At 42.2% G+C, this 26877-nt stretch overlaps 1 protein-coding gene across 1 annotated transcript; it reads right to left on the bottom strand.

Annotated features, from left to right (window-relative positions):
- Nucleotides 1–1522: 1522 nt before the first annotated feature.
- On the bottom strand, nt 1523–3839 carry LOC119718751 (galanin receptor type 1-like). Its single transcript, XM_038188156.1, has one exon. It carries the CDS (start codon nt 3590–3592, stop codon nt 2420–2422), a length of 1173 nt encoding a protein of 390 aa, XP_038044084.1. The 5' UTR covers nt 3593–3839; the 3' UTR covers nt 1523–2419.
- Between the last annotated feature and the right edge of the window lie 23038 nt (nt 3840–26877).

Below are 26877 nucleotides of genomic sequence, written 5' to 3'. Positions count from 1 at the left end.
CATCGATCAAAATAACCAAGACTTATATCGTTAATGCTTTTTACTCTGATATCGAACTCGCCATTGTCATTAAATGACAAAGAAATAACAAAAATAGTACTTGCGTATAGTCGACATTAGTTGATAAGTCATTTTCTGACCCATTTAAGCTATACCTCGTTCAATTGTGCATGCGTAAAGGCAGAGCTCTTCAGTATTAACGTGGTCGGAGTTAATCCCGCCAGACGATTCCAGATATAACTACGGCCTATACATAATCATCACTGTTTTGATACATAGCTGCAAATCCGAGTTTTGCGAAAATCGCGTGTGAAGTTGGTCGATTTTTCAAATCGCGTTTTTCATATGCATTTCTCCCCAAAAACTGAACAAGTGGTGAAATCGAACATTTAAAAAAAAAATTAATGTATCACAAAATACTTTTTGTGCCAGTTAATGATATAAAATAGCATTTGTATTATAACTACATGTACATCTAGCTATATAATAATACCCAAGTCTGTGTCACGATGTTTGTATGTTGGGTTGTTTGGATGTTTGTTTGTCCGGACTTATTCTCGGAAGTAGCAGTTAAGCGATTACGACCCCTGGGCACCTCCCCGGGTTTCTCTCTCTAATACGTACGTACGTACGTAGGCTCAGTGTGGGCGTGTTCATCTATTCAAACCGTGGACGAAAAATACCTGAGAACAAAAGAGAACAATATCGTCCACGATTCCCAGCATACGTCCGCGATTGGGGTCGGGGGCAAAACATATTGGAGTCTTCCTAAAAAGTTAGTATATAGTGCAAACAAAAGGGGGACAATAGGACGTCCACAATCGACGGTGTGAAGACGACTGAGTTCGTCTTACAGTCACTATGTGGACACATGTGAACAAAATATGTCCGCATAATGCAGGTTGTGTTGACGTTATGCCACATCGCAGAATGAAGAGAAACATTCAAGGAAATCAAAAAACAAATTTGGGGTTGAAAGAGTTTTCACAGTCTAAGTAAAGTTATTTTTTGTACCTAGTTTTCTTTACTACACGATAACAAATGAATGTCCACATAGCGTTTGTAAAACAAACGTGTGCGTGTACGTGCACACATTCACGCACGTACATACGAGTAAGTATTTTCCTGCAGTCGGGGACCCCCAATTGTCCCTCTTTTAATTGTTTGTACTTCAACTTTTAAGGAAGACCTCCCAGATGTTTTGTACACGAAATCCAAATGGGGGACCGCTCGGGAATTGGGGACCCTATTGCCCTCTATTGTTCAACGTCCCCTATTGAATGCAGAAGCAAACTCAAGCATACACGTAGCCAATAATATGACTATAGAGGTCGCTGTTCATATGGGTTCACTTGTGAGCACCGATTTGGGGGCGGTTTCGGGCGCAAAAGGATCGCAGTAGAGGTACAACTTCTCATGGTAAGCAATCGCTACATCAAGCAACTTTATGTGTCCTACAAACCGCCAAAGAATCCGCCTAGTTTGTATGATTTACCATTCAAATTCAGCTTAAAAAAATGTAGGCATCTATTTATCCTAACTAAAAACTAAGGACTTTCTTTGTTTTTATCGTATCAATTTATTTATTTCAACGACTAACCAGTTTGCGGTTGTTGTTCGAAATCTTGCGAGAAATGAAAACGAAAACGTTACGGTTTAATAGTTTTGTAAGATCTGTAAATCTGGTTCTAAGTTACATTTTTTTTGACAAGCGTTGTCACATGAATCTTAAAATCAATCGCGTATAGACGCTTTTTATTCATATGAAAGATTTCAGCACAGCACGTCAGATTTCTCTATATGGACCCTTTGCATTGTGCGCCATGGCAGTGGGTAGGTTTTGTTATTTAAATTCAGTTACAGTGAAAGCACGAAGTACCTAATAAAGTGTATCACACAGAAACATATACCTGCCCACTGCCATGACGCAAAACGTAAGGGGTCTATGCACATATTAACGTAATGTCGCTCTTTAAGACAAAACTGGCAATAATTGACTGTATAATTAATAATGGATTAAAATTGTATTACTCTACAAACATTGAGATAAACATATGCAGTTTTAACAAGCCTAAGAAATTTTGAAAGATTGACAGTTCACTTTAAGTTTGCGTATATTTTGCAAGTTCTGATCATGAATAATTGATAGATCACTACAATGAATTCCTTTCCGATTCATGTTTCAATCTAGGCATAAGAAAAACATTAAAAGTATATTGTAACAAACAAAAGCTGTCAAAAAATTATTATGCATTATGTACTGATGTAATTTAAAGAGTCTTAATTTAAACACCGGTGTTAACACAATGTTTCATCTAACAGTTTAATATGAATGAATATGGATGTTCAGAGGTGAAACATTACCAGCAAACCAACAATTGTTCAGGGAAATGTTTTGAAACATTAATGGCTAGTTGTCCTACATACTCCATCTTCTGTCCATTCCATTTATCCCAACTTCATCCTCCCCATTCACCTCAATGACATACGGATATCCATGGATAGTGTGCATTGAGGCAGTCACTGATGGCACTTTACCGACCCTACTACCTCTCTCGTGCTTGTATCTTACGGGGGTGGTTGGCAAGCGGCGTCCACGGCCGATCCCTTGGATGTCATTACCCTTCCCGTAAGGGATGGCCTCAACGAAGCGATCCCGAATGTCTTCGTAGAGAAAGACGTATAGTATCGGTTTGATGGCGGAGTTGGCGTAGGCGTAACAAGCGACGGCGGTGTAGGACAAGAAATCACTGCGAGTGGTCTCGTCACTGTAGATGCCCGGATGGACAAACGAGGTTATGTGATGGGGGAGCCAGAGTAGGGCTTGGGCACCGATGAGGGAGGCGATCAGTAGGACCGTGGTTCGCGTCTGCTTGCTGCGCGGCTGACTCTCATCCTTGGCAGGTCTCCAGAAGTTACCGTTGGATTTGTACAAGATCCAAAGGAGGCATCCCAAGGTGAGCACGACTGGGATGCAGAAACTGACGAGGAACGTGTACAGCTGGACGCCGTGGGTAGAGCCAGGCATGTGCACTGTGCAGAAGAACTCCTGGTAGGTAGTCTCTGCGCTCTTGGTGTAAGCGGTGACGGGTATCGTAAGGACGATGGCAGTAAGCCAGATGGTCAGGTTGGCAAGGAAGGATTTTCGGAGGTCTCGTCGTGGGGCATAGGAATTGGGCAGTCCGATGACAAGGCACTCGTCCAGGGCCAAGGCGCCGACCGTGTACGCGCCGACCGTCTCCGTTAGGTGATTAAAGGGGAGCAGGAACCGGCAAGCCGGACCCCCGAACGGCCAATTTTCCAGAACGAACTCGATAGCAAAGAAAGGACCCGTAGTAATCAGAAGGAGTAGATCTATCACTGCCATGCTCGCAAGGAAGACATCCAAAACGACACGAGACTTGTCCCTTTTTGATAGTCCTCTGAGATTGACATAGAGGAGGCACATGTTCCCGAAGACTCCGATGAGCAGCGTCAGACTCATGACGCTGGGTGCCGCGTATCGGAGCGGTTGCTCCCGGAGGTACAACACGGGAAGCGTCGGTGATGGCGTCGGAAATGCTGCCCCGTCGTTTGTAACATTTTCCTCCATGGCACTTTGGATCGTATAACTCCTGGACGAATACAAAATAATTGTCAGGATACAAAATTGCCTTCTTATCAACCCTCTGAAGGGTATAACATTTTAGCGGAGCCTTTCATAAAAAAACCTTTTGTCGAGTTGATAAATCTGTTGACACTTTCTTTTTCAGTCAGAATGAAAACATGCCACATGTGCAAGTGTTACATCAAATATGTTGCACACCTAGCGTAGACTACTCTACATACCAGTGGTAACTGTTATTATCCTATGAGTCAAATGGCAACACTACCACTCCCAAACCAATCAATTATTTTATCCTACCACAAAATCTATATGCAAATGTCAGCATTGATCTGATATTCCAACCAGGTTTCTTTTACCTTAATGATTTAATCCACATAATCTGCCCTAAGAGACAGGAGGTCGCCTGCATTAGACATATAGTATTTATTTGCAGGAGTACAGTAAACAAGAGCATAATAGAGTTGAGGAAATATTTTTTGCATCGCATGGAGTCATGGAATGTTGCACAGAAAATCCCTGGACTGTGAAGCAAGCGCTTACAGCAAGACATTACTGCAACAACACCAACAGCGCCCCCAAAGTTAAAGAAACTGCATGCGCGTTTACTTAATAAACACCCAAGACTATGTGTCCCATGTGTCGATTTTTTAGTTTTTGTTTTTTTGTTTTTTACAGTTCGGAGGTATTAATATTAATAATAATAGTAGGCATTTATGTAGCGCTTTTGCGCCGCAACGGGGTATCTAAGCGCTTTACAGTTATTATTTTCCCTGTTTCAACGGGCAAACACTCCTGAAACCATCTCAGCTCCCTGGGGAGTATACAGCTCAATGCTGCCTGTTAGGTGCAAGGAAGCTAAATCAACCACAATAACCATCTCTGCCCTCACAGGTACCCATTTACTCCTGGGTGGAGAGAAGCAATGAATGACAAAGTGCCTTGCCCAAGGGCACACATGACCCCAGGCTGGACTCGAACCCACAACCTGCAGAATTACAGCACTTGCCAGGAGAATATTTTAGTGCGAAATTCATTTCACAGAGGTCCCTCAAGTCTTAAGCTGAATAATTAGTGCTATCGATCCTGCAATAACATCCGCCTCCATTTTGACTTGTTATCACAGCCGCTAATCGATGAAAGTCATCGATTCCGCTGAGTCCACACATTGGCAGAGCGCCATTGAACTAATTAATCACACGAAACGGGCATCACACCTGTCTCCGTAAATATTTGTAGCAGAATAACTTAAATTAATGAAATACTTTCAACTTTTAAAGCGAAATACACTTAGATTGAAAAGTGACAACTGAATAGTAATTATTACATGAATGTGACTTGTTGTTACCTAGATCAATTCAATATTTGTAAAAGTCATGCAGTACTTTAGTTGGCAGTATTTGAAATATGTCTCACTATTTCAAATGTTCCCAAAATCTGGCTTGAAATTGTTTAGGTCGTATCCTTTTTTCCCCCATTACATTACATCTTGTCAAAGTCAAAGTAAGACACGTGTCGAGGTTCATTTTTAATAGTTTGAAGGCCATTTGACCATTTGCCTTTTTGGATCTAAATTAAAGCTTAACACACTGGAAATTTATTGAAGAATGCATTGAAAACGAATATCTACTAATCTCAGCTCGTTTGATATATACCGTTCGAGAAACTACAGCAACATTAACTCGTGCATAATTCATACGAGACTCCTGTGATCTTGTTAATGACACGCCAGGTTTAACGCACACCATAAGCTACACTGTAAAAACTGTGTTTAGCAATTAAACACAATCTTGCTATCAGTTTGTAAACATTTTTAGAAGCTAAACAACATAGTTCAATTCCTAAACGTCAGTGTTCACACACTAAACACTATCCATTCTCACTCCATCCTTAAACATGTTTACAAAAAAAGTGTTTAGGAAAGTGTTTAATTGCTAAACACAGGTTTTGCAGTTTGGTATTTTATCTGTATTAAAGCTTTAGTCTTGCCCTAAATCCGGGCCAATTAAATGTTGAGATCAGTAGCGGAGAGGGAAATGATTCAGGGGGTGGTGGTGTTTTTATATGTAATTTTGAAGATGAATTTCCGTGGAATGTGAACAGCATTTTGTTGATAGCGCCCTCTACCAACGCGCATGTCGGGCACTGGGACCAGCCGCGTAAGGGGAGCAAAATCCGAATCCAGTCTAGAGTGCAACGACCGATTTCTTGTTTTCTGTGAATAAGTGCCAAAATAGTTTGGGATAAGAAATACATCCTGGCAAACCTATCAGTAAACTATAATTAACTGTATCCTGTTGACTTTTCAACGCCCAAAGTGCGAATGAATTATTACGACTTGTCGTAATGTGACGTATTGCGTATGTTTCTCAGATAATTATCTGGATACCAACGCACCAAATCACATACACCCCCTGTATACACTTGCCGCCAATTTGAAAACTGTCGCAGTTCTGTGATCAGTTTGCTTTAAGTTCATTTCCGGAGTCATCATTCAGGGAAAATGAGTCATTTACTGACACTGAATACTAAAAGTAACATTTAACGCAGACCAAGATGCGCCCAACAGATACTGAGGAAACAGATCGAGTTTTTGGGAGGAGTAAGACACTCGGGAAATGAGGACAAATTTGGCGGGCTTAAAAATCTCCAGCACTGACGTAAATTGCACCACAGACTCGCGACACAAATTCTCATTAGCGCCCTCTCTCTCGATTCATACAGATACACAATGCAATGCGCTGGTCACAAGTCTTTCAGACAAAGTGCATGTGGTTTTCTCAGGAATTTCCAAAATAACAACATTCATCCGATAACTGCTGTGACACTACAAACTAAGACAAAAGTTCTGATTTTCGTAGTCGGTTCTTGACACGCTATATATAATTGAGCACCTCCTATGAGAGAGTTAATATGGCACAGTGGTATAGCCTATACTTTCCTTGCCTGACACCTGATGTGTGGGCAAGGTTCAAATCCCGCCTGAGGCTGGAATTTACGTTGGCTGCTCTTCAGGCCTCGCCTTCGACTTTCCTATTCCCAGGTTACCCCCAATCTAATCCCCAATTCAGGCCTCCTTTGCAGAATTTCCCTCCACAGGCTTCAGCGAGCTTGCGAACTGTAGGGCCTATATAGTGTCGTAATGTACTCTCTTGGGGGAATCATTGGTGGAGAAAGAATTAAATGAATGGGTCTCCTGCGACGTCACCGGAGCTTTATTTTTTGGCAGGAAGTGATGTTGAAAAACCACAAGTGAACCCAGGTCTCAAGTTGGGTCGATTGTTCCTTCGTTTCAAATATTCTGTTCCTTCGATCAGAAACAACAAGGTATCCTTGGGAATGAAGTATAAAAATCCAAAACTACACGGCGGAAAAAGAAAATGGTCTTGCATTTGTTTCTGGAAACTCGCCGTGCAGCTGGTTCAACGATACGGCACGAGACAAGCGGAACGAAGGTCCTCGGGCTATTTTGGATTCAATGTTATGGCAATCAAAATTAATCATTTTTAACATTGAAAGTCCAGACGGAATCATTCAACATCAAATCGATATTCCAGTCCCAGTCACTAATTAAGATCAACAAGCATAATCGTGAGTTATTTACAGAGCATGTTCACAAGCCCATTTGAAGGTAACATTTGAAAATGAACCAGGACGACTGTTTCATGCATGACATCTACTGTGGGAGACTAACTGAACTGGAAGTACATAAAGCATTTTCTTCTTTTAATATAGTTGAGAGCAAGTGGCGTAACTAGGGTCCAAATTTGCAGGGGCACTTGGGCGGGGCTCGAAATTCTGAGTGGGGAACAGGCACAAGAAGTGGGGGGGGGGGGGGGAGTTTTAGAGGTCTCGGGACGGGGGGGGGGTTCACGTCACTATTGAGAGCACCTGTGCAGTTTGTCCTGTATTGCCTAAATCAGTTTTAGTGATTGTAGAGTTGGGTAATTTCCACCTACTTGACAAAAATCATAAGTGAAACTTGGAACCGAGATACCTGCGCGATATGAGGCATGGAGGAGACGAGGAACCGTCAACTTACGCCATTAGACGCGACGACTCGTTCGTAACAGGTTTGTTCCGCTTTCCAGTTGCGTAAGGGTACCGCGGGAAAGCTGTCTTCTTTCTTCAACTCATTCGCGCCCTTGAGACTTGTAAGCCTCTTGCCCTGGAGTACCCCTTGGCGGATGCGGGCTAAGCTCGAGATGCATGAGATGGGGCTTTCTATGTCGGGGAGGGAGGGGGTGTCAACAGGCAGTTGCTCTTTTCTGCATGGCTCTCCTATTTTGTTCGGTGCAATGGGTGGGGTTTTAGACCCCCTAACCTCCTCTCCCATTCCCAACGGTTGATCCACCACTGCCACTCCTTCTTCAAACCTCTCCGAGCCTATCTGGCCGGTAGCCCAGAAACTGTCATATTCCATTTGACTGTCATGTTTTCGTCCAGGGTACACTGTGATTTACATCTGTTTTTGATTTTCACATTCAGCAGCTTAAGTAACTTGTTGTATGCTATATGATTATACCGTCTGTGCAAATCATTCTTGTCCAAGCACGTAACAAACAAAATGTTTTTAGGATGGAAATTTATTATTTCTTCTCGGAGTATACCAGCACCAATGGAGAAACTATATGCAAAGTAACGCGTGGGACCACCAACGCAATGGGGCATTCCGCTTATCAGTGATATATAATAATGGGCATATCGCACCGGAATATGCCAGAAGACTGTATTTTGGAGTAAAAACAGATTTCTATGCGGGTATTTTTTTTTTTTTGGAACCAGAGAGAAATCAAAATCAGAAATTCACTTGAAGGATAATCGAAACTGACTCGTGTTTAAAAATTCTTTCCAGCAAAATGCCTTCCCAAAATTTTGCACGCTGAAATTTTTCCGACAAGCACTAATGGATTTCCATGGCGGTGGTATTTGCAATACAAAGAGAACTACCCTGGTGTAGCAGATTATGCCACTGTCGATATTCAATAATCTCGGAAGAATTAATTTTTGTTTCTTATCGGAGATTCGAGAGTATTATGACTTAAACAACCTAGGTTTTTTCGATCTAATCGCGGGGGGAAAATTTCCTGCCCGACGAACAATGCGAACAAAGTTAGTTTGAGTTTAATCCACCTCTGTTGTCGCTGCCAAAGTTAATAAGACCAAGCAACGCTCTAAGCCCTGAGGCGGTGAAACATGTTTCTGGTTTAACATTTGGGGTATGCAAACTTTTTATATATATATATATAGAATCATTGACAATGATTTTCAGCGGCGTGTGACGATTATCTTCATGGGTTTTGCTCAAACTATTTTAAGGCTCAGTATGTTTTCTTTTTTTTCACTGGGCGGCGATTGACAGCGGGCGGGGAACCAGACGCATAGCATCCGGGGCGGCTGCAGACCACACTCTTTTGTTCCTCATTATTTTCTCCTCATTATCTCGCCCTCATCTCGAGACGCTTTTGTTTTAGCCCGGGACCGTCGGGGGAATGTTTCTTTCTGGAATTAGCCAAGGCGTGACTCATGCAGTGCGCGGCAAACCCAGCTTGCCACTAACTTGGTTGGGGAATTCTGTAACTCCCAAGACTTCGGGGTCAATGATCTTTCTGGAGACCGGCCAAGATCGTTTCTGAATTTTTGGGGGGTAAGTGCGTGGCTGATAAAAAGGGGAAAAAGAAAGAACAAACGAAGTAAATTTTGTACAAATTCTTGACCTATGGGATTAAAGTGAAAAAGAGAAAAAAGAATCAAAAGTTACATTCACCGGAAAAGCTAATAGCACACGGCAAAAAAAATAATCACTTTCAATTTCCTCCAGATAAACAACATACAACAAAATCAGGAAATTGGTGTTTATTTTATCCATTTGGTTTTTTATTGCCAACGACATCGGAACCCGATCGTGTCGCATTACCAAGGCTTTGTGGTTAATTTTTGTTAGTGTTACCGGTATAAACTTTTAAACTACGCATAAGACAAAAAGTCTATGTAAATTTTCAGCAGTTATAGAATCATTCCAAAAAAGGACTAATATTGGGCACTACATGTAATGAACTAACCGAACAAGTTAAGTCAGTCGATGTAATACAACCCTTTACAATTTTGTAAACCCAAGCCATTTCAATAAAAAAAGAAACTTAACCATTGTCTGAGTGACCTTGTCCAGCTTGATTTTGTTTATTTCAAGTGACTTCTACTTGAATTTGTACGGTGTAAACCGCAACTAATAAGCGAGATTGAGAAATTTGAAGAATGCTTACCAGAAACCTGACTTAGTAACGGAGTTCTAAACCCGCAAGCGGCCACTGCGGAAACACAACGCAAGTGTTTGTACAAATATTTACTCGGAGTGGAGGTTTGGTCAGGAAACACTATATAGCAGATTTTTAATTAAAATCAAAAGTAGAAACCACCAAGATCTGAACCCACAGTTAGAAAGAACTGCCCGGAGGTTGTTGTATTTTGCTAAACAGAGAAGAATAAACGCTCAACCGCAAGTCATCTAACACCACTTACATGCCTAGGTCAACTTGCAGAATATTTTTTTATGGGATACATGCACATCTAAATCCATAATAGGAAACTACAAAAGTACAAAGGTAGGTATTACAAATTTATCATTCGGCACATTGTGACCGTTTTAGCCGATTTCCGGCTAAATTTGACAGATTTTTGTAAAAAAAACCCGAGTTTGACAGAAAATTTGACAGAATTTATTTTTTGGGGGGCAGATTTCAGGCAAAATTCTGCAAAAATGGTTATTTGACAGAAAAACATAGCAAATTTGAAAAAAGGGTACATTTGTTTAAAAAAAGCTTCAATCTTTTCAAACAAACCCTTGCATAATGGGACAGGTTGCCACGTCTAGGTGCTGAGGTTCACTGGGAAACGGACTTCGTCGTGACGCAACGCGTTTTGCCTGAAATTTGCGCAATTTCATAACATCTTTATGTGACTATAGATTGTTTATTAATGTAATTTGAACCTTAATTAAGGCAATACTACAACACCTGCATGTGATTTTAAGTGTTTATAGAGTTTTTCAAGTAATACTGGGGAACTTGGCAGATTTTTTGATAAATCTGACAGATTTTCTATTAGCAGAATTTTGCCATGACCTTACGGTCACCCTGATTCGGCATAGTATATATATATTTTTTCATAGTGAGGAAATAAACTTCATGTAACCCAGCCCACGAAAGGCTGCAATTGGGTCAAAAACCGAGTTAGACAAATTTTGTCGGGGACAAAAAGGATGGAATAAAATTTCGCGTAAACAGGAGAGAGGAAAACATAACACGCAAACTTTGAAGAATCCTCGATCATATTGTTATTATTTTAACCGTAGTTACAACTTGTGCCTCGTTCAAAGGGAAGTTCATAATGTTTCCGCTATGTCTCCTTGTGGACTGTTTTTATCCAAAAACCGGAATCAATAACTTATGGTCTCTCAACAAGCCCAGTGCAAAATGGCGCCAGTGTGGATGTCGAGGTTGCATCTCCCCAGTGGAATCCTCCACCCCGTGCACCATCACATTCTTGCAGGACTAAGACAAATGTAGCAAGGGAAGAATTTCTGCTGAAGCTTGCTAATTTTGATGCTTTAAGTTCAAGGACACCAGTTACATTTAAGGAATGACAAAAAAATATAAATAGCTTGACGGGACATGCTGTCACCATGTTTGCCTACCGCCCTTTCCAAGGGTGCTGGTTACTGCGCATCGCTCTCACGAAATATTTAAAGGAAATTCAGACATCACAAAGGATGTTGTGCACATTAAGAATTATGACCCGGCCACTAAATTAAAAGACAAATCTGCCCAATGAGAGCTCAAAGAAATCAGAGGTTACTAGCGCCCTCGGATCGGATAGGCGGAGTGCACGGGTAAATCCACCTGTCACACTCAGATCCATAAAACGATAATCGTAGTCGCAAGAGGGCGCTGGACTAACCTTCATGCAGAAATCGGACTGATCTGAATTCCTATAATTAAAATTGATGATTATGATACATCTTGTGCTAGTTTCCCCCACATGTAAAAGGCATAAAGAAGCAATTTTTACTCTCGAAACACCTGAGTGAATCATGCAGTTCGCCCCAAGGGAACACATTCGTAAGAGAGTGACACGTTGTAGGTCGTTGGGGGCGCTTCTGGGGGCAGGGCCAAGTGCGGGTTCACCTCACTGTCAAGATGAGTGACCCAAATGCAGTTCAGTAGGGAGTAGAGGGGTATATGTTTGTCTTTCCCCTTTACAACGAAAACTAATCGGATTTACAGAAACCGAGAGAAGCCTATCGTAAGCCTAGAAAAGAAAGAAGCCTACCCGTGCAGTGAAATAACACGAAATGAACATGGTTCTCAATGATTTGGTGATCAATGATTGATTTACTGTTTTACGACGATTGATTCGCGGGCATATGCTGACACTCCTATAACACTGACAATTATTTACAATCCCTAGACCTGGTACTATCCATAGGCTATCAGGTCCGTAAATTTAAAACAAAATCAAGGTGCAATATTTTCTAAACCTTCGACAGCCGTAGTTCTGTCCCAAAAAAAATCGATGAATAGACAAGTGGGATGTGCGCACGCGCGTCAAAATTTTACCTCCCCTGTTTTGGGCCCCCACCCCCTTGGTTATGGGTTATACAATTTGAAAGTAAGCGGTATATGGTGGAACCGTATCCTATGTATCTTTAATTCACATGATTAGTGGGACCCCAGTCTGCTCAACTTCCGAGTCAGTCAAACCCTAACGGGCCTCCTATACACCATGGACTGGCATGAATGAGGGCACATACAACACACCAAGTCAGGATAAGTGATCCCAGCCAAAACTATTCATAACGGGAACCCATATGTGTCGGTGTAAAGTCAGCTCTCAGCCAGACTAGCACTTAAGCCGGCAGAAAGGTACCTGAATCAAGGCACTGATCCTCACCAACTGCCCGGGGTGTACCGATAGGTGGATTGAGAGCGGCTTGGAGGTGGATTTGTCGGACCTCTTCGGCTAAACCAAACACTAGCGCTGGATTGACGCAGTACAAGTCGGCCGCGGCGCTCGGCAGATTGTGAAGCTAACTCAGGGGGCAGTGACTTGTCGCAACCAGTAGCTTGTCTTGAATCTATGAATCACCGTTTGAAGTTGTCAAACTGCTTGACGGACGGCTCACGGTTGGTCAAATTCGGGACAGCTTGGGCCTGCACTGACAGCACTTCGAGTCGATCGGTGCTCTTCGGGCAGAAAGAGACGAAGCCGAGGGACCGAAGTTCGTGAACTTTTTTCCGCGGTTGAGCGGCCGCAACAAACAAACAGGGAGCAGCGGCAGACTGTCTGAGGACGAGACCCCAGTACAACGACCCACAAAAAATACCAAGGCTGACAGATCTGTTGTAACCTAATTTTGATTCCCCCAGAAGAAGAAAAAAATAAGGTAAGAAACTACTTTCATTTTAAAACAAACGACAGGTTTTCACGTCTTTCATTTCTCGTATTGGCAATGTTTGGTTGATAGGCTAATGACATGTGCTTGTGAATTGCATGTCCAACATTGTTTACGTCTTATAACTACATGTTGTGGTGAAAGAAGGTAGAAAACTACATTTTGAAACAAGACAGATTTTCACGTCTTTCGTTCCAGGTGTCGGCAATGTTTGGTTGATAGGTCATTGTGCTTATGAATTGTATGTACAAACATTATTTACGTCCTACTTTCGCAGATTACAAACAAAGATGACTGCATTGTTGTGCTGAATGAAGGGAACAATACACAATTTTCTGAATTGGCAAAATGGTTGAAGAAACGTGCCTGCGTGCCATCATGTCCTAAACGACTGAGTTGTTGCGACGGTTCAGATGAGTGACACGCGTGTTTATTTTGTTCCACAATATTATAAATGATCCTTCGACGAAATTTACGGCAAAAGGGGTGACAAGGTGGCCACTTAACACGTTTTCAACGAAGATGCATCGGAGGTTTACAACATGTGATATCAACAAATACTTGAAAATGCATGTCCTTTCGAAATGGTATAATTTTCGGAATGTCCGAACTGGTAATGCATTGAAAACATGAACACGACCTTAAGAGAAACTTGGGTGGGGGGGGGGGGGTGGCATGCCATTGAAGTCCATGATTGGATGACATCTGTGATCTTTGTCTACAAATCGTATTGGCATAAAGCAAGATTAATGGGAAAGTAGTCCGTTACATTCACCCCTACTGTGTCTCATTAAATACCGCATGTTATGAATTTGAAACTGAATAGAAAGTCTGGCTAATCCCAATTATGTTTAATTCGAATTGATTACTTCCAATCTATTGTACATTCTTTTCCAAATGTAAAATGACAACTGGATTAACGTTGCGTGTAGCGCGCTATGCGCAGTCGGTTCGACTTCTCGCTGAAGAAGACCCTACGCGTGGTTCTTTAGCAATGGGATGGCGCCAAGGAACTCATCACGTGACATCTCGGCCGTGCTGCCATAGCAACATCGAGTACTTTGTACTTACATCCCCTAACTGCTTTGTACATTTTCTGTTTGTTCCTAGTGTGAAATTTGGATTTTGTGAAATACGGACTACTTGGTTGTATTGCGCATGCTTAATTGAAGTTAATTAGGGCAATGACAGGGCACGTGCTAGGGCAGAATCCTATAAGGTAAATATTTAAGAGGAGTCCAAATTTTTACATGGCACCGGCTTTTTGTGCAATGTTTGCAATAGTGAACCAGACAAAATTAATTTGCAAAGTGGAAATTTGAATGTATGAGCGAGGGGGGGGGGGGGGGGGCGGGGCTTGGTCTATTCCACGCCCCACGGCCCCTGCCCTTTTCTAAGAGAGGGGTATTTCTCCGTAGATTCTTAATATATTTGGCACAGGTTGTTTCCAGTGGTCCGACTTATTGCCAAGAATCGATTATCTTAAAAGAAATCAGAAAATATATCTAAATGACATCCTAGAACCATGAATCATACACACCAAGAAAAAAATAGGCGTAGACACAACTTAAGTGGTATATCCCTCTTATTGAACTATGTGTTTTACGCTCTCACTTTTATTTTCTTAGATCCCTCTCTTTGAACCAATCCCCAGCCCATAATTCGGTTCGAGCTCAAATATTGGTATTTCACTGATCGGTGTTACCCTTTTCCTGGCCAGTTCTGAAACGATTTCCAGTTACTCCAATAATAGCAAGACAATCCCTAGCACTCAACGCAGCTTAGGCCTAACCGCCACGAAAGCTATGATGGAGCCAACGCTCCTCCTCGTCCCATTGTCAGGAGTGTAATGGACTGTGCTTCAATCACTTATGACCTCCAGTTAAGCTGTAATTATCACAAGTTGACCAAAAGAACCTAGTTCCCAATCCATTAATGATACCAAATCCACAGATTAAGGATTACAGTCTTGTAGATTTTCTTTTCCCCCACTAATCCAAGGCTGACAAATGGCGATCTGGAGAAATTCAATCGAACTGAAAATGGGAATCGCAATGAATTTATTAGGTGGGGATTCGACACAAATAAAACCTCTTAGAAATTCAGACATTCCTTGCTTGTGGGCTCAGATCTCTCGACAGTCTGTCAGAAAAAAAGTTAACGGGACAACTCGGATTGGATTCGAACCCACGACTTCCGGTTTATAGGTGCAAAAGTCGAGAGAAAGCTATAAAGAAGGGGGATGCTAAATATCCTTGTAAACATGACATCATACAAAATTCATTCCATTTGAATACAAGTACACGTGCCAACGGATACATTTTTACACTGCACAGCTGGCTGATCTTTTCAAGAACTATTATGGTACATGATGATTTTTAGTCCTCCCAATTCACAAAGCTATTTCAGTTTACAGTCAGGACTAACATTAACATACACAATGTCTTATCCCAGGGCCCTTAAACGGCAAGTCATTGGATTCGCGGCTTTTTGAAAGCTATCATTGAAATGTAGCGATATTCCCGTGGCTTTTTAATTTATTTTCAGCCCGGAATGGTATTTAGAGTCAAATACACAACATAAAAGACTGAAATCGATACCCAATATTGATCGGAGCAACTTGAATATATACACCCCGAATATACAACGGACCGAAACAAAGAAGGCAACCGTTTCGCCCGATGTTTCAAAGAAACCTTTCCATCCACTAGGGATCTTTTCCCCTTCATTCTGAACAGGCCTGGAGCCAGGCGTTACCCCCATATCACATCACCATTCACGCTGTTATTTAGCCCTCCCCTGGCCCTCCTTTCTTTTTGTCCAAGTGCCGGGAGAACTGGCCAAAACACGGGAAGGACCGAAGGGACAGAGGGTAAACAGCTAGACAGGAGAACCCGCGTTTTTGGACCCACAAAAGATCAAGGCATGACAGTGGTTTCGAATTCTCCCTCCATTCAGAATCTATGGAGCTACCGACTGTGGTTGATAAACAGCCCATGGCTTTTTGACACCCGACACTTATTGCTGTTTTAAGCTCTAAATTACCCTCAACACAGAAGAAGAAGAAAATATGCAGCAAAGAAACCAGGACTGCACATTGGCACTTGGAATAAACTAAATGTGGTCTTTTTTTCTGTGATACGTGATGGTATCTGATGAAGCAGAACTAGTTGTTGCTAAGAAAAGATAATGCGTACACATTTCAAATGTGCTAATTTTGTCATAAATTGTGTCTAAGGGTCTAGTACCTGTTATAGACTCCAACATGAACTGCTCAGCTAACATGTGAAATCATTTGTTTTTTCAGTCTGCCAAAGAAAACACAAATTACTCTTGTGATGTTACCGGTCGGGAAACATGGACTTTGATAAATGAGCTGTGGAATAAGGTCCTTATCAACTATCAATTCACCAAACATTTTATTTATGACTATTTTTAAGGAGTGATCCTAAAGCTCTTCATATACGTATCATAAAACACTAGTTTCAACTACACCTTTCGTAGATCAGATTATTTACCTGTCTTTCATGTTACCGCGTGCAGTTGATGTACTCTACCACCCCCAACGATCGTGTAAAGTATGTCTGAAAGGATAAATCATTTCAGGCTTCTTTGACATTCTAACTTAAGGAACATAATGCTATTAAATGCGGTGTCTGACCCTGTTCATGTATAGCACTTGGGGTGACACAGTGCAACCTCCGTAGATACAGTGGGTGAGTGATCGCTCACGAAATTATTTAGAATTTGGAAAGAAAGGGGGGAAATAAGGCATCTTCAAAAACTCATTCAACACATTTTTTTTCTTTTTATAAACATTGACTCCTACGTACGAAGCTCCATTTTTCATGCTAGGCCTTTTGAACTGAGGAATTTAGTCACTTTGTCTGGCTGGGTGAGACGAAACAAATAGGCGATCTCTTTGAATAACAGTCAGAATCAACTCTGGCTTAGGTTGAAGAAGTGGGTGTCACCACTGACTGCCAGAATTCGAAATGGTTGAAACCCACACAACCCACTTCAATATTTTTGGGGTTTTTTTTTTAACCATGTGACAAAATCGCCATATTAAGTACTCTCTCCTTATGGGTTACTCTTTGGGGGATCAGGATTTTCAAAAGGGGTAGGGGGCAGGGATGTTGTTTGTTGAAGTCCAAGATTATTCAAAAGACAAGTGGTTATAAATTGAAGGAATCAATCAACGTTATTCAGGGTCAGACTTTGGAATTTCTTGGTGGAGGGGGATTTTTTGTTTCCATTTCGTAAGTGATTAACATTGGCTGGTTGGGGGTGGGGTGTGGTGGGTGTGGCTACTGGCTAGCCACCCCAACTACCCCCTTGGATCCGCCCTTGCATGTGCTGAAAATAACCATTTCACATCTGGATAAATGCTCTCTCATTATTTGCAACTCTTCACCGACTGGAAAAATTCCACTAAAAATACCTCATACCTTTACATAAATATAGCTGAGTTTTTTTCAAAACATCTGTTGTCTCGATCGGAAGTCGCGGTTAAAAAGTCAACCTTGTTGAACCCATAATGTTATTAACATGAAACCTTTCCCTTTTACACGTACATGAAGTATATCGTACGTACATGGAGTGATATTGTTAAAATATGCAATTGCAAAATAAAACAGTGAGTTTTCGAGAGAAAAAAAACACTGTTTTGCTAAAGCTCATTGCCCGTTTGTGAGAGTGACAAGTAAGAAGATTAATAATGTATTGCCAAAACATGCAATTGCAAAGTCAAGCAGTGATTTAAAAAAAAAACCACTGTACCGATGCAGGTTTAGCTATCGTCTACCGTGTATAAAAAGTTACGAATTGTAGCAATGATGCAGTGTAAAGGATTGATAATGTACTATTATGTGATTTCCCTCGGAAGCTTAAAGAAAATTGTAAAACAAATACATAAATCGGAGCTTTGCAGGTATTATTTCTTAGATAAATAGACATGTGGCATCCATGTAGTGTCATTAGAAGTATTTTAAATGCAAATATTAAGTATGTAGATGAGTACAGTACATGGGCACAAGATGTCAATATTTTGTAAACATTACAGGAGTAAGGAAAATCGTGAACTTTGCAATGTTCAGATGCAAAATTAAGGTGATAAATGTACTGGAAAGCTGCTGAACTACCCTTTAAACTTGAGCCACTTTGACAGTGTATAGACTCATAACTTTTATATATTAAGTTATTGTTTTTGGATTACCTTTTTGTGGTGCAATGGCGTAAGGGCATTGGGGGCTCCACCAGCTTGGAGCCACCCCCTCCCCCTCTCCTGCCCCCTACCATGCCCCTCCCCTGCCCCCCCCCCCCACCATGCCTCTCCCCTGCCCCCATCCCCCTCCCCCACCAACTCAGAATTCGGATATAGGCCTAAGGTAAAATTGAACTTTACATTAGTCCCTCTGGAAATGATGCCCCACAGTATAGGCTACTTAAAGAACGCTTAACTTAGTACTTATCTGAGATAGTTGCAGCATGAGATGCGCGAAAAACAGTTTTGAAAAATTGCTGTCAAGTGTATGGTGTATGCCCTGTGAGTCAAGCACTGTGCTCTTCGCGGGTGATCTGAGGGTATAGGTGGATAGTATGACACCATAAAGAGTCTAATAGGACCTCGGGGTAACACAAAGTGCAGATGATGTGAAACTGATATGCCCCGGGCCCAACTCCTCTTCATTACCATTGTTTATTTTCTGCCGTCACGGTGTGATCGTAAAATATGGCGTTTAACCCAAATTTCTTACCGGCAAGGCGCTGTTCTTCTGCTCATGCGCAGTGGAGGTGATCGGGATTAAGTGCGGTCAAAGGTCACACATGGAGACCATCTTTAATCTCACACCTTGGCTGCTTCCATATCAGTTTGCAGATTTATTGTGGTTTGGAGAGAGGTACTAGAAAATTTGTCACAACAAAAAGTCAGATTAGAGCCCATTAAAATTAATTTATATATTGGGTGGTGTTCCTTGTGCGTTTGTCATTTCTTTGACCGTGCTTTGACACACAGAGTCCAACTGGAGCTGTTTTACGACCCTCTGTTTTAGAATGAGAAATTCTTGGCTCTAAAGAACTGATATTGAAATCAAGCAAACAAAAGAAGAAGTCAGCAGAGAGAAGTTTGAAAGATCGGTAGGTGTGGCTTAGTCAGTATTTTGGAAGTTCATTAATAGTCCATCGGCGCTTCAAATTCCACCCAATAAACTTTAGATCATCTCAAATTGCACCGAGTTGTTCCTAGATCCTTCTGGATAAGCAATGAGATAAAGTATCGTAGCCCATTGGACCGGGTCAAGTTGTCCGCATTGTTGACCCAATTCCGCAATCAGTAAAGACCGAAGAATGAATGAAGACAGAAGAACTGAAACCAACGCCGACGATCGAGCCTGAGCGCTGGGGCACGGCGACGGGCTGCCTCCCGATCGTTTAGTCTGCGACGCCCGCTAACGAGAGACACCGCAACTGCCGGGTGCAGACAGACTTGGGAAAACCGCTGTCAAGAAAAAAACAAACCTGGAAAAGGAAACCCAACTTGCTCGTCTGTCAAAGCATCTATTAGCACGATGTCTTTACCTGATGGATGATTCCAAGTCCAAGTGTGGCTCCTGGATGACCTCTTTCTTTTGAGGCGAGTGCGAGTTGGCCTGTTATGATCATCATTTCCAGGGCAAGAGCAGCTCAGATGGACCGGGAAGAAAAGAGTTACTTGGAAACATCTGTCGACAATCCGAGCCAAGTTCAATGGCTTTTCATTGGCTTTTTATGTGCTTCGAATTATTACCATGTTGTAACAATATCGGGCTCTCTGACGATATCAAAATGGGCTGTTTTATTTATAAAGATCATTATGAGGTTCCAAGGACATCGGGTATACACTGTATTGCTATTGGAAAGAATGTTTGACATTAGGCCTAAGCATTCAAGGCTGAATAAAGTTTTTAAGGAGTAAAGCGAAATGAGCACCAACACCACGAACGACTCGAATATGGCCTGGGTTTGGGGAGGTTATATTATATAAAAAAATTAATTTAAAGTGACATTACCCAGTTCATCTGTACTAAAAATGGTAGATGTCAAAAATCCTTCTACCATATTCCAAATGCACTGTAGGCTGTCGCATTCTTTAAAACGACAGAACAGAGTGGCAAAGACTTGCAAATCTGTCCTTAAGTTACCCAGCAGAAAGATTAAATCTGCGTCCATTGACGCCACTACAAAATTGCAAAGCTGCATTTCAACAGCTGCAACTTCAGTGCAAGAAAGACCCCAAACACTGTAAAGTCTTGCGGACATTGTATGCAAGCAAGTACATAATATGCGGGTCGAATAATGAGAAATCAAATTGAAGTCGAGTGAATGCCAGCTACCCTGGAGCTCTGGTATCGAACAAGGTTATGCACCCCGAAGGTTTGTGTTCAATTGTATAAACTGGCTTATGCATGGCGGACCGGCAATGTTTCTCATTACGGGAAACATCATCCGGAAAGCTCGTTCGGTTCAGCTGCCTGCATTCAGCGTTTGCCAATCGCCCAGAACCAGTAACTTGATATACAGAATACGACTTTTGGCATTTCAACGCACCAACTATCAAAGCATTTCTATTTTCGATGGTGGTAACAGATTTGAAAATAAGTGATAAGTTGAGTTTCCTTTCGAGCCAGGAAGCAAATTATAAAAGGTTGTCCTGGTTTATGCAATGCCCAGGTGCAGTAAATACTGGTAAACTATTCGATGAGAAATATGTGGAGAAATTAGTTTGAGAATCCATATAATAAGTCAAGCACTAACGGACAAGGCTTTAAAAAAATGATTTCCTATGCGTTTTGGAATTATCGGCACAGTGCCCCAAGTCAGTGAAAAGAATCGTTTCATATAGGGCTATTATAATCAAGCTTCGAATCCAAATTACAAATACGACACTCGGCCACCACAACCCCTTCATTTGGAAAATCCAAAGGGAGGGGGGGCTGTCTTCATGTTTTATACACTGAAACATGAAGGCAGCCCCCAACGGTATTTTCGTCTCATCTATTCCTGTGATAATGAATGATGAAGTCGTCTATAAATGTCACAAATGTCCTCCTTGTAAGTACGAGAAAAGGCGGGGGATGACAATAAACAAACGGGACCGAAAACTGTCACAGACACAGTTATTTGGAATGACAAATGGATGCGTTTTGTTTTGTTTTGTAATATGCTTTTCTTTCAAAGAGATTCGCTGTATTTGGTTGTCTTCGGTGCACGGACGACCACAATTACTCGCACAATTTCTCACCGAGTCTCGGTTATTTGGAGGTTCGATGATTGAAGCGATTCGGCTTGATTTCGAGTGGGTGTGTATTATGATGGAATTATAGAACTATAGTACACCTCATCATCCAAATGATGTTGAGTGTTGACATTACAATCTGCCTGTGATGACACTCAGAAAGAATTTCAGAGGGAGTCCAAAAAGATCAGAGAGGGAGCACATTGGAATACCTTTTTTGGGGGTCGCATTTTAACAAGCACCAATTATTTTTGTCTGTTCAACATCGATTTATATCAAAATAGAGAAGGGGGTCATGCTAAAAGGGGCATGTGCTCTTTGTCTTTCGCAGGCTTCAACCACTTGGTCCTCATGTTTTGCTACCTTTGAATTGACATATTTAAAAGTAAAAGGGGGTTATCAAAGTACACTTTCCACATATCGAGCGAAAGGCATCTGTGTGCGGAAACAGCAGAATCGCCATAGTGAAATGGAATATTCGATCCAAAACGAGGCAGCGCAACACCTGCAAATACAAAGAATCTACCTCATCGTTGTATGTATAGTTGGGCAGCTGTTACATGAAAATCCATTGAAGTGACTGATCTGAAGGTTGCAGTTTGTAGTCTGTGTTTCAACCCAACTGTGCAAACTGCTCATGGATATACTTGCGGGGCTTAAACTACACTTGAGGGCCTCTTTTTACAAGATTACCCCATGGACTTATCAATAAAAAGCTCATTTTGTCTTACGTGCCCACCCATGCCCCGCCCGCCCCCTCCGAGTTACGCCTTTATTACTTCAGTCAGTGTAGATAGGCTTTTGAGGTAATACAGGGAGGGGGTAAAGTTTTCTATAAAACATTGTGGTCGATTTCGCGTTTGAATGACGTCTGTAGCTTGACGTCTGGTGTAACTGGTTTTTAGGTCATCGGCCTGCTTGGAAAATCATGTACAACCAGTAATTAATAAAGCTATAATTGAGGAACGGTGTAATTATAAAGGTTAAGGGTGCTTGCTAATGCACTTGACATCAAGTTGACCGAATTGTTTCCCGTTCTGCCTAGACCCGTCTGACGATGCTGCGTATAATACCAACAGACAAGCTGAATTTTGTTCTTACTCTTCGTGATTAATGATAAGCTCCGGTTCATTGAGTATTGGGCCTCGGAGGGACCCGTGTCGCCACTGAGCGGCGCCGGGTTATGTCTGCCATCCTCCGACCACACCTTGCTAGCGGTGAGTTTGAATTGAACCAAGTCACCGGATCACAGTGACCCTAATATACCTCTTTGCAATCAAAGGGAAAGTGGGTGGTTAACTAATACAGGAATCTCGCAACAGGACCCCTGAGATTCAAACCCATGGGGTAGACAAGTCGAGAGACTCCGCCCCAGTAGACATTATACCTCTTAAGACTCCACAACTCACACAGGTGCTCTACATACACCGTGAGTTCATGATCAAGGTGTACCGCCTTGTGACCCTTCTATGCCCCCGAGGCATATACCCTGGACAAGGTAACGCTATGTCACCGTGCTTTGCCAAGTATAGCACATAAATACACACCATTAATCGGCCCCAAGTGCCTTAACCTTCCCAGTTCTGCCCTCAATTTTTTGGGGAAGGATCAAGGAGGATCAGAAATTTGTAGGGTATAGAGTGGGTCTTCCTATTGCTTGTATCCCTCCTTGCTCCTCGATCTTTGTTAGCATTTCAGTATCGTTCCATGCCAATGCTTTAACTGAATCATTAAGGAACTATATTTCTATACTCCAATCGATCATCACCAGTTAATGCACATTGCACTCATCCCAGTACATCATGATAAGAGAATACATCTTCACGTGTCTTGAATGATGGAATTAGGTTATACCCTTCCGCTACTTCTTTACGTCGGTGAATGTCAAAACCCAATCTCCAAATATGTACGTGTTCAGTAGACTTACGCGTGAATTAAACATCCCAGTTTCTTTCTTTTCAACTTCGCAGGGGCTGACCCAGTTTTGGCTATGAGGGAAGATGGCGGGAGGGGGGGGGGGACAGGATTAGAAGGCATGTGCTATCTATTTCTGCATGATTGTTTTTGTGACCGGGGGGCGGGGTAAACCCCCTTAAAAGTTAAAAGCCGCCCGCCGTAGATCTGCCACTATTTCATACGTATAACTTGTGTTTAGATTTTCAAAGATCATGACTCTGTTTTTATGGTAAACGGTGGAATGTTTAATGTGACGTGGTGTGGCTAACGCGATGACAGACCAGCATCGTTTGCCGAGAGTGTTTTCTTCAACAGTTGTCCGTTTCCATTTTTGTTCCCATCTGTTTTCTGGCAGGAAGGGGGAGGGGCAAAGGTGCCCTGTGTGGCATTGTGCCCCCACCAGGTTATTCATTAGCATGACTCCGGTGAAATGGCAACAATTCATGTGGCTTCCCTTGATCGTTAAGATTTGACTTTCACATGTGTTTGAACGTTCGGTCTGGGACCACGAAGTCTAGCCGCAAACGGTAATGTCCGTTTTACACAGGCAAGGAGCGCCGCAAAGCGTTTATGACATGAATCAGAATTGTGCGTGGGCGAGAACAAGAACCATGTGTTTGTTTTTATTTCAAGAGATAAAAAGAAAATTTGTTGTTGGATGTCAATAACGTGAAATAACATAGACGCACACTCGCAGTGGTGTATCCCAAGTTATGGTAAGCACAAACAATGTGTCCTCCGTAAAAATAAAACATATCTCGTAAAATGTTCACACGGAAAGAGAGGGGGGTATAGTACAAAGGAAAGCCTTCTTTAACCAAAAGATAATAATGATTAGGGTTATGGCACATTAAAGTTCGAAAATATTCAAGTCTGTTTCCCCACCTCAAAATTCTCTATGCTTCCCAATAATGGCAAAAATATGTTTCTTAGCATTTTAAATATCAACGTTCTTTGCTAGTTGTTTCATTATTGTGTTCTCTCAAGTTCTGCCTAAATGCAATAATTCGTTGAATACCCCCGCGAGCGCAATAAAACGTAAGAGCGATCGTGAGTCATGTAGAATGGGTGCCTTATATATACTTCCAGAACGGAATCTCTGGAAGACATCAAGGTAATTGGCCACATTGTGTTGTTCGGGTGTCCATTTCAGTCTTGAATTTTGGATATAGGCTAATTTATACAATGGTGAAAAGTTGGTAAATTCTTGTACAAAAACAGCTCCAATTTTACCCTAAAACTGAGTTTTGGCTTCTTGGTATGTTTCAATGGCTGTTAGTCCTGGATATCGATCCGTTTTGGGGCTTGACTGCCTGAGGGTTGGAGTCTCCTCAGATCTCAGGCATGTTCTTGCGAGTTGGCTCTCTCACCCTGTTTCAGTCAACCCTCGATCACTTTGGAAAGAACTCTTTTCTTGATGAATTAGGAGGTATAGTTAGAAGTTAGGACTTCACAAGAAGTGCGTTTAGGCTTGAGGTGGGCAGGGGACACGGGTATCCTGCAGGGGGTGGAGAGGGTCTTGTGACTCTGAAGTCTTTCGCAACTACACTGAAACCATTGAAGTGCCGAATTAATAATAAAATTGGTGGTTCCCTCCCCCAGATATTCGTCTATTTGCTCCATAGCGTCTTAAAATAAACTTTTTTAATTGTTATAATAAATAATCTAAAGTGCAGTGTATGCCTACTGTGATTGGTGTCTCCCACTTTTATTTTAGCACCCTGACCTATATATTTGGTAGTGTTGCTATGGTGATGAGAATATTGAGAGGGGCAGGATAAAACAAAGAAAGGGTAACGTGGATCTTCGATGGGGGAGAAGCTGTAAGTTGGGAAAATGTTTAGCTTGCTGATTTGGAGGCTTTCTGCGGCTGTTATCTTCCCTCATAAGGGTCGTTCTGCTTTCCTCCTTGGCTTTCTCCGGAAGCACCCGAAGGCCGACTCTGGTCAGTGTCCGTCAGCAGAAGGTTCATAACATGCTTCAACCATACCGATCAGTGCCGAGCGGTATAAACACAAAAATCAGGGACCTGGTCCCGCGGTTGTCTTGTTTATGAGATAAATTTGGGAATATCGCCACTCTGGTTTTCTGTCACCCCACATTTTTCTCTTTGGGTGTAAAAATTGGTATTTCAAGTGCAAGTTGGCATGCGCCCAAAGAGGCACCGTGTGGTATTGTTGTCTGTTGTCATATATCTGAGAGCGGCACGGACGTATTGCCGTTTCTTGTCCATCGTCAGAGCATTTAATAGTGTGGAGACTGCGGATATGGACATGGATTTACACTTAGCTCGCCACGGCGTGGTATGCCAACCGTGTGAACTGTGCATTAGTCGGCGATGTTTTATTGTGTGTGAAGTTCGCAAGTTTTGAGGCCAGGCATGCAGGTTTTGGTTCGAAGCGGATTGTTACAAAAGCAAATGGTGGTTCTTGCGAAGAGTAGAAACACGCCAGTGTAAAATATAAAATGAAAAAACGGGGCGTGGTGGAAAGTGCAAACTACACTCAACGAAATAGTAGGCCTACTTGTATTTCGAAAATAGTTTCAGCAAATTACGTCTTTACCAAATCTTTGGAAATGACCGTTTTGTCATCAAAAATGGATTGCCTCCTAATTGCCCTCGTCTTCAGGGGCTGTCTTAATTTACTTGGCATGCACCGCAAAATTTATCGAGACACGTAGGATAACAGATAAAATCGCCGTCACGCATCCTATTTTCAAAATTTACAGGAATGATGTTATACAGGTTGCTGCTTAACTCGCATCAATTTGCAAAAATACTTCACCGTGTTTTGGGGCTGCAAGCACTACATCTTAACACACTGCATTGTGAATGGAATAAAGTTCTCGTCTTGTCCTTGGAAGCATTTTCCTCATACGACAAGCGTCTCCCCTAGTCTAAGCATCAGACGTTCATGTGTGCAGAGCCACACTACAAACCGTACCGTGCAAGCGTTTACATGTATTTCATAGACTATGTCTCCCCATCAGTGTAAGAAAATACAGGAAATTGGAATTATCGACAAGGAAACAAGGAAAAATCCCTTGTCTTGCGCGAACTTTGTCCAGTCATCTACGGAACACCTCCCGAGGGATACAGCAGTACAATAATGACCTTGCCCCCCTATCCGGCCGCCGACATTGTTTTGCACTGCCACTGACATTCGTCCGTCGTCGGACCTCAGGGTTGGTCTACTTTTTCGGGGGTCTCTCCCAATCACAGCTGATGGGAGTTTGTGTAAATCACGGAGGAGTAACGAGCTCGGCGAGAAGGGGGAAATTATTGGGCAATCTTGAGGGATTCCATGAGTCATTGTCCGTTATCAAGGGCGGAGAGAGCATACTTCAGCGGGAGAAGGCAGCATATGTCACCCTCCAGCCCACTCCACCCCAGGCGTGTGCTGTATACACATCCATCTCCATGTTGACTTTGACGTATACATCTGGAGAATTTCAAGCGATTTTGAGCTCCATTTTCACCAGCTTGTTCCAAACCCTGTTGGATCACTAGGGCTTTAAGTTTAAATCCACAAATGTCTAATCAATTATAGAGTTCTTGACCTTGCTCGCACTAAACCACAACCTAGG

The sequence above is a fragment of the Patiria miniata genome, unplaced genomic scaffold, assembly GCF_015706575.1.
Source record: "Patiria miniata isolate m_02_andy unplaced genomic scaffold, ASM1570657v1 HiC_scaffold_7, whole genome shotgun sequence".
Taxonomy (NCBI): Eukaryota; Metazoa; Echinodermata; class Asteroidea; order Valvatida; family Asterinidae; genus Patiria; species Patiria miniata.
This window is presented reverse-complemented; position numbering and strand designations above follow the sequence as displayed.

Excerpts from the sequence above, each read along its gene's own strand:
- LOC119718751 (XM_038188156.1), bottom strand. The coding sequence starts at position 3,592 with ATGGAGGAAAATGTTACAAACGACGGGGCAGCATTTCCGACGCCATCA.